This window comes from Pseudopodoces humilis, chromosome 15, assembly GCF_049639895.1.
Source record: "Pseudopodoces humilis isolate 2021_Gansu_Grassland_sample_001 chromosome 15, ASM4963989v1, whole genome shotgun sequence".
In the NCBI taxonomy this organism is placed as follows: domain Eukaryota; kingdom Metazoa; phylum Chordata; class Aves; order Passeriformes; family Paridae; genus Pseudopodoces; species Pseudopodoces humilis.
In genome coordinates, this window is record NC_142214.1 from 13,489,829 (window position 1) to 13,503,318 (window position 13,490).

The window sequence follows — 13,490 nt, forward strand, 5'->3', positions numbered from 1 at the left end:
ATTTCCTGGTTGAGTTTAAAAACTCTGTGACGTTCCAATATCAACCCACACATGTGTGTCACTGTCAACGTCAGTGGCAGGAAAACATTAGAAGTCACCCCTTGCTAATGCTTTCCTAACATGGAATTTCCTTGTACCTCGTCCCCCAGCCCACCTCTTCCTTCAGCTGAGAGCATCCTTCCCCAAGTGCACTTTTTTTTCTCCCTCCTAAACATATGGCAGGGAGAGAGGACTGAAAATGGGCAGTGCCAGCACTAGATCGCTGCTTTTTTAGGTGCTCGAGTGTAACTTACTCAAACTGCTTCGCTGTCTTGCACTCGGCGAGCACGGCCGAAAGGAAGAGCCCCCCGTGCTGGGGGCTTCCCCCGTCTCCCCGGGGTGAGGGTTCCCCCCCTGGCACTGTCAGCGCCTTCCGCCGCCGCTGTTCTCCCGGCATGCAGCTCCTCCCTGGAACAGGAGGGCACGTCCCGGGCAGCCTGTTTTGGGGGTGGCGGGGCCCCACTGATCCGGGGATGCCGGTGCATCAGGGGAAACCCGGGGGCGGGGGGCATTACCCAGCTACTGGGACCGACAGGTTCAAGGCCGTTCCGGCTCCCTGTCTCCCGGAGGCACCGTGTAGTCCATCTTGCACATCGGCAGCTTTATTTTCCCGTCAGCTCGGCCCAGAAGAGGTGCTGCGGGAGCAGCAGCCTCCCTCCCCCTGCCCCGCAACCCCCCGCCTTAGACATTACTCGGGGATTACGGGGCTAAGTAGGGAAAGATTCGCGTTATATAACCGGGGGAGCGTTCCGCCCTCCCGGCGCTCCCACAGCCCTCCCTCGGCCCCAGCCAGGGCGGCCGCACAGCGGTGGGGGGATGAGTCCGGCGCCTCCGTCCCTGGCCGGCGGAAGGGGCCAGACGCAGTTAATGCCCCCGCTAGCGGGGCGGGGGAGGGACCGCGGGGAGTCCCCGCCGCCCGAGGAGGAGGAGGAGCAGGAGGAGGAGGAGGAAGGCTCTTCCAGGAGGCTCCCTCCAAGCGGCCGCTGCTCGCAGGGTTTATCAGCTTCCGACGGGACGTGGCGAGACGGCCGCGCGTCCCCCGCGCACCGCACCGGGGACCACCGATCTCTCCAGGCCGCGGCTCCGCGGCGCCTCCCGCCCCGCTCCCTGGCCCCGGGCTCCGCCATCCCCCCGCCGGGAGCACCGTGGAAAACAAAAGCGGCTTTTAATTTACTGTTCCGGGGGGAGGCCGGAGGGGGGGGCGGTGTGAAAGGAAATCAAAGACCATTTTCTTCCCAGAAACGGTCGTTCTCCCCGGGATCCCTCCGAGTCACCCTGGTGACAACCACCCTCCAGCCACAGACGAACAAAAGCCGAGGTGCCCCCGGCCCCGGCGTTCCTCCGGGCCGAGCAACAGGCCGGGAGAGGCGGTGGAGGAGGGACTGGGAGGAGGGACCGGCTATTGACGGGGGAGAGGGCAGCGCCTACCTTGCCGGCGGGTGGGGGGGGAGGGGGGAGGGGAGGGGAGGGACTTGGGGCCGAGCCAGCGAGCGCCGTGTTTACCCTGCCATTGCTCTGAACCCCGATCTTAACCACAGCATAAGAAACCAAAAGAGTTAAAAGCATGAGTCAGCAGGCGTTTTGTTCACGCGTTCTGTTCCGAACACAAGGACGGTTCGGCAGCGAGCGGCGAAGGCGCCGCGCCGGCGGCAGCGTCCGCACTCGGGGCTGTTCCCGCACACGCGTTCCGCAGCTCGGGGCTCAGCGCCGGGCTCCACGCTCCCGTCAGGAATAACCCAGGGCTCCTTCGGGGCTCGGACGAGCCTTTTGTTCACAATCCTGCCTGTCGAACGTGCGCTTCAGGTTCCCAAAATAACCAGGCACGCGGCTACCAACACAAATACCAGGAATTATTAAGAAATTATACTAGAGGGACCAGCGCTAGCCGCTCCACGCGTGACACCCTCCCGGCGGAGTCCACGGGCGATGATGGGTTTATCCTCCCCTGCCCGTCTGATCCAAGTTTAGCTGGAAATCCCCGGACGATGGCTGAGCCGGCCCGGCCGCACTGACACAAGAACCCGCGGGCTGGCGGCGCCGGGGGCACCGGCGGGTCCCCGCTCCCGCTCGCCCCCGACAGCATCCACTGCCTCTTCCCGCAGCCCAGCGCGTCACCACTCTAGCAATGACACGGAAACCCACGGAGCGTTCCCCGCCGCCGTGCCCGGGACCGCACGGCACCGCAAATCACCTTCTTCACCACCATTTTAAAGGACCCCCTACCTCCTGCCCTCCTCTCCGTGGTCCGACTACAGCTCTGACCAGAATGGAGGGCGAAATTCTTCCCTCCAGTTTCTGTCCCCTTCCCTCCGGCGGCCCCGGCACATGGGACCCCGGACAGAGCGAGCTCCAGGTGGGTGCTTTCTTGTACCGCCCCTGCAAACTTTCCAGCCTGACTGCGACCGTGCCGAGCACGGTGAGCAACTGTTCCGAGGGTGTTTAAGTCCTTTTAAACCAGCCCATATCGATTTCAAATGCTACTTACTGGAATATGTGGCTCCATCCGTGGTGCTTCTACCCGCTGGGAAACCAGCAGCATCTTGGACTGGGGATCAACCAGCTTTTAGATCCACTTTGGCTGTATTGAGCAAACCCAGCACCGCAGAGGACTCGCAGCCTGTTTTCTCCTTCTAGGTTCCAGACAAGTTCATCCTGGCGTTGCAGTTTGCTAATGATTCACCGTCTGTCTCGATCTGCTCACTACATTTCCATCAACCCACAGCTTCCTCACTTAGAAGGTGGAGTTTGTGGGGTTTAAGTTACTGATAGGCATATCTAAGTGCTGTGTCACTCAAAGAGGAGGAGACACACACACACACACACACACACACACACACACACACACACACACACACACACACACTCACACACACACTCACACACACACACACACACACACACACACACACACACACACACACACACACACACACACACACACACACACACACACACACACACACACACTCACACACACGGACTGCACACACACACACACGAAAGGCGCCAGGCTTAAAGGGGAAGTAACACTTTCTTCTCTACAGAAATTGGACACCTCACAGATCCAAGGATTTAATTTTTTTTTTCTCCGTGCATGAAGGCGAAAATTAACCAGCCTATGGTCAAAATTTTAACACACAAAAAGCTGCTTAGAATGTTTAGCGCCTTCTTTGTAGAGCTTCAAATTCATTTAGTACAAAGTCAGATAAGTCAGAAAGCTACTGGCAATTAATATATTTTTTTCCTTCCAAATCAAGGTGCTCAAATCGCTGAAAAGAGAGCCCAAAGCATGAAATGTAAAGATTACAGTTATTCTTACAGAGTGCAGTTTCCTGTCCCTTTATGATACATGGTATTCAGCACATTTAACACAAAAAGGTTAAACTCATCTCACCCAGGTGAATCCAGGTTAGCAAGAAGGAAACAGCAGAGTTCTTTCATTTTCATCTTTTGTGCTATATACATGTCTTTTTGAAGGCAGGCATAATTCCAAATAGAAAGCTCCCGTAAAGCCATGCACTTCCCCATATGACTATAAATGTGCTTGCTACAAGCTGCAATCTCTGAATACTAATTTTGATAGACCATCAACTGAAAGCTATTCAGACCGCCACTTGGACTGTGCAGGAAGAACTGGGAAGAGCAAGCTGGAGGCAGATAGGAGAGCACTCTGGATCCACAAACAATTGCTGATATAATTTCATTTTATTGCCTTGCTAAATCACTACAATTGTCACTTCTACCCTGATAAATTGGAGATGCTAGAAACCCTGTCCCAGTACATTGACTCAATGGATGAGGTGTGGAAGACTTAGTAGTATTTGTAATATAATGTCTAGTTTCTAAGATCATTCCTGAAATAATGATATGAGTAAATTATGCTCTGTAAAATTAGGAAGAAAATTATTTGAATACAGCCCCTTTACTGTAACAAAATACATAAAAGTGGAGCCAGAATATGGCCTCACTTTCCTGAAAGTTTTCCAGACAGCAATCACTTTCAACTTGCAGTAAACTTATTGACCTCCAAACCCATCTTTGTACCCTGAGCTAATAAATATTGGCAATATCAGTTCATCAACAGAGAAACATCGCTTTTCAGTTTTGCTGAAGCCTCTGGCTTGCCTGTGACAGTTGTAACAATGGGCCCACTTCCCTGAGCAGTATTTGTGGTATTTCAGTTTGCATTGTTTGGAACCTACTGGTTTGCTTTTCTAGTGCTTCTGCCTTCTATATTATTTAATATTACTTTGATCTATTTTGTCAATTAAAAAAAAAAAAACACCACAAAAATAATAAACTCTTGTGGGTGTAAATACCCTGAATTCTACAGCCTCTGTGGGCCAGATCTCAAAGGGTTTCAGAGACTAAGGGAAGGTGTATCAACATCTGATATTTGGGCTGCCCAGACCAAATCTACAACCCTGCCTGAGGTGATGAGGACCAAACACAGCATTAGGGCATCAGCATAGGATCTAGAAGAGCCAACATGCTGAGCAGGAGTCACCTAAAATGAGTAGGCTCAGTGAAGACATGCATTCATTATGCCTGAATTAAGCTCCACCTGGAAGGAGGTGCCACTCTTCGTCCAGTATGCAATGTCAGAAATCCTCCCCTGAAGATATATGTGTGTGTAAGGGTTCCCATCTTTCCCCCTTGAGATTTTTGAACTAAAATGCAGATGTATGGAACATGTGGGGCAGACAGGGATTCATTCTGTAGCTGGACCTACTGACAACACCATGTTCAGATGATGTACAGTGGGTCCGTGTCAGTTTTTCTATGTAGCACCTTCAGTGCATGCCAGTTGTCAAGGAGTTTTGTCATTTATGACTCTTGCCAAACATTTAAAGTTCCTGACAGATGACAATACTTCCTAAGAACTGACATTTGCTCTGTTCACTTCATAAAACTAGAGCAAAGGTCTTCCCCAAAAGGAAAATGGCATGGGTAGGGTGTATAGGAGTCCTGTCCGTGCCTGCTCTGCAACAGCAATGATGCTGCTGCCTTTAGTTGCCAAGGGGATCTGCTTGCCAGGTACTGGTTTGTGTTCTCCTCTGTAAGGTGGGGTGTGCTCTCAGAGGGAAATGAAATCAGGACACTCTAAGCAGTTAGTCCACTAGAGAGCTGGCAACATTGTCTTTTCTGAACCTGCTGGATTAAGCCATGTAGGCTCTAGATGTCACTCCAGCAGCTCAGTGCCAAGTGTGCCCATGCCGCCAAACCTGGTGTACTGGGCTCATAAGCCTGTATGGTCTGTGCTGTTCTGCTCAACAGTGGCAAGGACAGCTTTGGGTGTCCTCAAAAGCCTAATTTCAAGCAGTGTAAGCATTTAACAAATCCCTTGCAGAGATCACTCATTATCAGTGATAGGTAATGGCTAAGCAGGGAATTTCAGGGCTGCAATTTTGGTCTTTAGTGATTAAATTATGAGTCCTTTCTTTAGGCATATTTACTCTAGCTGACCTGGGGGAATCCCTGGCTGCTCTGGAATCAATAATAGAACATTCATTGGCTTCTTCAGGGCAGTATTTCATCTTCCCAGGTTAGGCTTACTCAAAGCCTGTTGCAGATGACCTTATTGCTATGCTTCTGTCCTATTTTGAAAAAGTTACTTGTAGGATTCCGCAGAAAAGATGTGATTCTAATGGCATCAAGGCTATTACAGGCATGAGGCTTGACAAGACATATTCTAGTACCTCAAATGCTTCTCCCAATGCTGGGCATCAAACCTGGCTGTGACTAGCTGTGATTAATCACATTCTTTATCAATTTTACAGTAGTTTGCCACATTTCATTTAGCATATTTAATATCCATATAAAATATAGTTTGTTTTGTTCCTTTATAAAAATAGTGTCATTTCTTTCCACATGGAGATGTCTTATTCAAAAGCCAGTCAGAGAACTGAGAAATTATGATCTTATTTGAAAAATAACAAAATAATGAGAAGAGTCTCTTGAACCAAAACAAAACCCAAAAAACATAACAAACCAAAAATATTCCAAACAAGACCAACATTTTTCCTTTACTCCATGGTTTTGAAAAAGCAGTATCTTTCTACTTAAGGAGAACAGTTAGCTGGAAAGCTGCAATATGCTAAATAACTGCCTGAACTTGTGTTCACCAAGCAAAAGGATCATGCACTCAGACACAGCCTTGATGGGTTGTGTCAGCAACAGGTACTGCCAATGTAAGACGATCTTTTTTCTCAAGGGCTAGAGAAAAGGTTTGCACCTTCCAGGCTGGTGTGAACTAAACCTGCTAAAACTGAGCATCCAGGTAACCATGATGCTGGGACTCTGTTATCTCAGGAGAACTATGCCTGACTTTTAGCTGGCCTCTGGTGTTCCTGAGATCAGAAAGGATAACAGAAGTCTGAGCAGACAAGAGCTGCTCCACAGCATGTCTTGTACTCTCAAGGAAAGCAGCAACTGAGCAGCACAAGGATTCACCACGGATTCACAGAAGGATTCACAAATTTGTCAGTTTCTCAGAACCAGATGGATGGAAAGCATGTGATGCTTTCTACTTGCATATTTGCAACCTGAAATCAGGTGAAATTAATGGCTTGGGCTAGATGAATCTTCAGTTGGACTAGTCAGTCCTGTATTTCTTGTGCTAGATCAGATCAGCAATCCAGGTAATTTGGTATCTTGTCTCTGACTATAGGCAATAGCTGATGAAGCAGAAGATAGAAAAGAAACTTTTACTGAACAGTTGCAGGACAAATTGCAGGGAGTGGTGCAACCTCTTAGCAAGTTTCTTTTTAATCAAAGCCAATCCATAATTGGCTGATGCTCAGAACCAGGAAGGTTCATGTCCTTCAGGTACTTCCCCATAGTACAGTGCAATAAACTGGGGATAAAATTAATAATGCATGCAAAATTTCAGTTAATTTCTGAAAGTCACAATACTATCAGCATCAGTAACATTGAGTTGAGTAAAAGAGCATGTCAGGTAATTTCTGCATGTCCTTTTTTCATTTTTCAAACCAGTCTTTGATACTGTGGTTTGGGTTGGAAAACACCTTAAAGACCATTTACCTCCAATCCCCTTCCATGAGCAGGGACACCTTCCACCAGATCAGGTTGTTCAGGACCCCATCCAATCTCACCATGAACATTTCCAGGGATGAGTCACCCATAGCATCTCTGGGTAACCTGTGCCAGGGCCTCAACACTCTCATAGTGTTGCTTGCTTCAAATTGATGTCTTTTGAGCTCAATTTTTAAACTCAGAAATCAATTATTTGCATAGCTCAGAGATCCACTTAGGCACATGCTAGCATTATGTATGAGTCTATCAGAAATGGGAAGGATTATCCAAGTGGTGAGGGAAGCACGCAGATGATCAGGATGGTGAAATGCTGACAGGTTGCTCAGAGGGTTGGTGGATGTCCCATCTCTGGAGACTTTCAAGGTCAGGTCAGATAGGGCTCTGAGCAACCTGATACAGTTGGAAGATGTCCCTGCTCAGTGCAGGGGGTCTGGACCAGATGACCTTTAAAGGTCCCTTCCGAACCAAATATTCTGTGATTCTATGAGCTGCTTTTGTAGAAGACATACAGACAATTTCAATTCTGACCATCTTGCAGCTAGTAAGATTTTTCATTATATGCACAGAAGCTGATACAAATGAACATAATATCACATTTAATAGCCCTATTGTCAGCAACAATACATTGAAATGCTTGATAATGAATGACATTTCTCCAATCTGACTTGTTCATAAAACATCTTCCCTCTTCACTTGTGATGTGTGCTCTCAGTGTGGCTGATGCTGGCTCTGCCCAGCAAGCACAAACCCTGTGCTGGACTGCAGGTGTGTTGGATGGCAAGTCTGAGGCTGCTGCACATTCTACTTACAGCCTCAGTTACATCTAAGAATAAAAGCTGTCATTTGCTGTAGTGTGTGGTATCTCCAAACACTCAGGCATTGTTTAAATGAGCCCCTGTAGCTCCCCAGGAGATGCCTTTCCTCCAAGCATTATGTTCAGCAGCATTGTCACATTTGTCAATTGCTCCAGCAGCCAAACGGGTACAGAACCAGCTCCCAGCACCTGGGGGGGCATTGGATCAGAAGCAAATAGTGACAGGCACCACTTGCCAAATTTCCAGGTTAACAATAGGTCTAAGGCAATAGGACACACTAATTTGACTCCTGTACTTGACTGCAAGTAATATACCACTCAGAATATGTAATAACACAAACAAGGCTTAGCAATAATTCTAGCCTTGCTGTTTCTCACTGCTGGATCACACAGTTCATACACAAGTGCAGTGATCAGGGACATATAGACCTGACTCAATTCCTCTAGAAATCAACAGAAAGGCAGAATGTGAACCATACCTCATACAAGATACTCCAAATTGCTTTAAATATCTAAGCATAAGAAAATGCTTCAACAATCACATAATTTTGCTTTCCTTGGGAAACACACCTTTTTTCCTTAATTCTCCCTTTCGTTTCTAAAGCTGTCCTCCCTTTGCTAAAGCTATTTTTAAAAATATTCTCTATTCATGACTGTCAAAGTATTCTTTCCATGCCAGATACGTGGCAAAGTTACATATTCTTCAACTCAAAACAATTTACATGAATATTCATGAACTACCTGATGGCAGAATTGGCCCTGAGATTTAAACCCATAAAGCTCACAGAAACAAATGTTACCCTCCTTCCTTTGTTAGAGATCCCTTGGATCATGCTTAGAAATTATACTTTTATGCAGTTGCCAAGAAAATACAAAACCAGTGCATGAAACATTGTACGTTCTGTTTATTAAAGAAGAGTGCCTGTGATGATACAGATACTCAGCCAGACTAGGATGCTGCCAATGTCAGTTTGTGATTTACTAGAAATTATTGATTTAAATTCCTGGTTTCCAAGGGCTACTGAGCATATCCTGTCATATAAATATGCATCCGTTTGCTAGAGACTGCAGCCTTCTGTAGAAATGTGTTGTATCTCAACTAGTGTCAGATTTCTTGAACCAAAAAATAAAGCTTTACTTCCCTTCAGTATAGGAATGAATAAAAGTTATTAAGATACATTTCTATGTCCAATACACTATCAACAAAATATGGCATCCATCCAGAATTGTTATTTATTTTGTTATTCAAATAAATATGGCAGCATGGTCCTGGGTAATTGTGCTACCAACCCTCCCTGTTCCCCAAAGGAAAGTACATAACCAGCAACCTCAGACTTCTCATATAATTCAAGAAACAGCCTGAACATAACTACTTTTAGGTATGTATAATTTACAAGTCAGTTACGCAGCATGCAAGTGCAAAAGGATGATGAGTATAGTTACTCTTGTACATTAGGGCCAAAAGTGATAGTTGAATTTCCAGCACTAGTAAAAGGCAGAAAGGAGAATACCCCTGGGAGTCCTTGGGAACTCCACCATGTGTGTCCTCTCAGACTGTCCCGCTCCCAGAACCCTCTTTTCTCCTGCCCATCTTCTGCTCCTGGTCAGTATTTCTTTCATTTAGCCCTACTACTCCTTAAGACTTCCTCTTGGTCCTTCTGCTGTGTTCGCACCTCTAATTCCAGCTACCCACTCTGCTGTCTTCCCTTTCCCAAGGGAAGTACTCCAGGGTGGAGACAGGTCCCTCACTTACTGCTGGAGCTGCCGGATGTACCACAGGGTACAATGGCATTTTTGGAATTTGGTGAAAGATGCTGACAATTCTGCTGCATGCAGAATTTCATCCATACCCATCTCGGTATTCAGAGAAGGGGTTTGGTTTTATGTTTTTCTCCAAGAAATCTCCCTGTTTCACCACCACTTTTCTCAAGCTAGTTGCATGCCCTAATGAATTCTATGTTTACAAAAATACAAAAAGGCTGACAGTGGTGGCAGAAATGACAGAATAAACAGAATAGCACTTTCTTTTGTCATCTCATTTACTTATGTACAGTGCAGAATAGATTACGTTTGGGAACAAGAGAACGAGGCACAGCCTTACAGGACCAGCCAGTGTAACCTTTGCAGGTAGACTGCGAGATGGACATGAATCAGCTTTGCTCCCTCCCTGCTGGTGTGGCTGGTGCAGCTGGGACAGTGAAAGCCCTTCCGTCTCAGAGAGGTGGTGGTGATCATTCCTGCTCTGCCTTCCAACTGCACCCGCTGCTATTTGGAGCAGCATCACCTGCACTTTACACATTACATTGAGGAAGCTGGGTTTTGCCATGGCAGGATGGTAAAGGTGGGAAGCATCTTCCAGCCATGGGGGATGCTGCCTGGCTGATGCCTATTTCCCAAAGAGACAACAGCCCCACAGAACAGTGATCACAACACTATGAAGGAAGGAGCCCTCTCATTTGGGGACAATTTTCAAATGGCTTGGAAATGAACCCCTGAATTCCTTTTGAGCACTCTGGCTCTTCCTAAAGTATTTGAAAACAACTTACTGCCAGATTATGGTGAGATCATCTTGCTCTTGCAGGAAAAAGAAAGGAGAGAAAAGGAAGCACTGCAACTTCCCAAGCCACTTCAGCAGTAATAGCACTATGATTCCGAATCAATGCAGGGGGGCTGACAGCAACAATAAATGTTAACTGCTGAGCTGAAGGGAGTCTTTAACCTGCCTAGGAAAAGTTATTTCTGCCATAACTACTTGAAAAAAAGTTGGAAATTAAATGAATTCAAGCAGATCCTCTCTTTTCATGGGCAAAATGTGGAAAAGATCCAGGCAAAGAATGAATGGCACCTAGATTAATGAGAAACTGCTTAAGAAGAGAAAAATAATGGTTTTCTAAAGTATATTCATATTGCATTCTGTGGTAGCACCATATGCTAGTTTCCTAGATGCTGGTAATCCTGATGTATTTTTATCTTGGCTAGTACCAAGGAAGAAGCTGTACAAGGCCAAGTACTTCCCACATATCCATGTTGAAAGCAGTTTACCTTCGCTCTGTGTTGTGAATGTGAACCAAGACAGCCATGCAACTGCTTCAGATCATGCCTTTATCTTTTGGCTGTATCTGACCAGCTTTTAAAAGTTATCCTACTGCATCTCTTGAGTCTTTTATGATGCCTTTTTTCAATGATAGAGCCTAGAAATGTTGGACTTAGAAATCGCAAACCTCTACTGTTTCAATTTAAGGGTCAGATTCACTAATTAGATGCAACAGGAGACTATAAATTGTTCACGTTCCAGACAGGGGAGAACAACAAAAAGCCATTCTGTGTTGGTGGGGATGTATTAACATATATGTAGGACTTCATTCTTCTCTAAGTTGAACAGATATTCCTTAATCAGTCCTTAGAAATCACTTTTGAAGGTGGTGGCATTCTAACATTATTAGACAGGGAAAAACAGCTCTGACTGCACTACAAAAAAGAACCACCACTAATTAACATTGTTTAATTGGATAGATTTGAAATATCTACAGCACAGGCAACCCTAACCCTAGCCTGCTGCCAAATTATTGTACTAGCAGTCATGCTGCTCTGCCCCAGAAACACCTTTAGACATTAAATCACAGATCTTGATAAAATTTCTGGTGCAGCGATTCTGAGGCTTTTGGGGAGTCAGCAGTCCAAGGATGAAAGTGACCATACATTCAAAATTCACATTATTTTGAAGGTTGTTGAATGCTGGTATGAGCATGTATCACAGTTTCCACAGGGGCCATGGGGAAGTGTTTTTGAAACAGCAGGATTGAAGTCAATGACAATGAAATGGAGCACAGAGCTTGGAGCAGTTTTCTCAGGTGGGGCTCACCTGATACAGAGCAGCCTAAAGAGGTGGGGCAATAGGCAAGTGCAACTTTGGGTGTAATGCCTAGGAGGAAAGCAAGCCATGGTATGTCCCGGCAAAGCATGGAGAGCCAAACAGCAGTTCATCCACAAAAAGACAAGCCAACAAAACAAAACAAACAAACAAGCAAACCACAACAAAAAACCCAAAACAACAACAACAACAAAAAAAGAGAGAGATTTGTAGATTTGTCTCTGTCAGTTAGAAATTTCAGGAGGAAAATCCAAGTGTCCCTGACCATCTAGTTAGCAATTCATGCTATGCTCATCAGCAGGGTATGTGACTCCCTGTGACCACACTGCCTTCTGGTAACTTTTAGCCACTCTAAAGATAGGTGTGGTAGCACTTCGAAGTCACTCTGGAAACCAGGAATACACGTTTGGGAGGCATCTTTTATAATTGGCATGGCTGAGCTGCAGCTCTGCCTCAGGCAGAAGGTAGTCTCTGTCTCACTGGGGGTGGTGAAATGAAATCTCTTAGTGCAGAAAGAACACAGAGCAGCTCAGAAGCCTGGAGGAAGGGGCTGGCACCTGGGGTTGCACAGAACCTCCTTGCAAAGCAACTGGAGGGAATTTTTTTCCCCCAGTTGAGGGAACTGTGAGGAGGATGTTGTTGCCGAAGTCACCAGTGAAGCAGGGAAATTGAAATAATGAGCTACAGGAATCTTTCAGCATTTTGGCAAGATTTGAATCCACAGCTGTTTATAAAAAAAATAGTGGCTTGTCAAGTACTTAAAAGATGTTCTGAGTACTAGAAAATTGTGATAAACTTATCTTTCTGTGCCTCTGTGTCTTGTGAGCAATTATTCAATTGGTGGGTTGATGACTGGAAGACTCAGCCAAACAGTGATTTGGCTTCTAAACTATTCAATTACCTCTAATGAAAAAGGACCAGAGAAACAACCCTTAAACATCTTAGACAGAGCAGCAGTATTAAGACACTAAATATCTCTCAGGAGAAACCACTTGCTAAGGTTGGCTTTGGAGCCAACTGTGATATAAATGCATAAAATATTAGTTCCTTAATGGTTGTGAAGTGTTGCTCTTTAAAGGTTACTGTCTTCCTGTCCAGACAAGGCTGCAGTGGAATGATGAACGAAGCAATCCAGAAATCTGAGGTTTTCAAGCACCTGCAACTCCCACTGGAGTCAATAGGAATTTTGGATTACTGGGATTTAGCCAGTAAAACCTGATTCTGCATGACATTAAGAATCCCCAGGGCTATTAGCCTAGTCAGCCACAGTGTTTACCTGATTAAGTACTTGGGATGACTGCTCCAAAAATGCTGGTTATTTGGATGCATGTTTGTGATGGGAGACTTGGTCTCTAAAGCACACGGACCGGCCTGTGCCAGAGAAGCTGCCTGGAAGTGGAATTGGGAAGAAATTTTTCCATGGCTGGCAGAGAAGCATAGTGATCCCTGCAAAACGTGCAAGACCGGATTCTGCTTCTGAGGGAATTTCTCTCTCTTCTCCATTACAAGTCTCACCATATACAAAGAGCTGACTTGTTATTGGAGCTCAAAGGAATGAATGAGCTCAAAAGAATGTGACGAGAGAATGCTACAATTTCCACTGGGAAGAGCTGCTTCTTTTTCTTTAACTTTTCCATTCAGTTAATATTTTACTGTGGCCTTGGATGCCACAATCAGAATGCCCCTGTCCTATTGCAGTGCCGGACAGTT

General features: G+C 46.0%; 1 protein-coding gene across 3 annotated transcripts in view; it reads right to left on the reverse strand.

Annotated features, from left to right (window-relative positions):
• MAMLD1 (mastermind like domain containing 1) overlaps positions 1-13,490 on the reverse strand; it is a 186,266-nt gene that overhangs the window by 80,304 nt on the left and 92,472 nt on the right. Inside the window, exon 1 of one of the 3 annotated variants that reach the window (XM_014260963.2) lies at positions 2,525-2,803. The exons of 1 other annotated variant lie outside the window; for it this stretch is intronic. In XM_014260963.2, the coding sequence (XP_014116438.1) occupies positions 2,525-2,578 (54 nt within the window). In that variant the 5' untranslated portion in view covers positions 2,579-2,803. Of the gene's footprint in view, positions 1-293; positions 731-2,524; positions 2,804-13,490 lie in introns of those variants that run through there. One more of the 3 variants, XM_088062464.1, reaches the window with a different exon arrangement.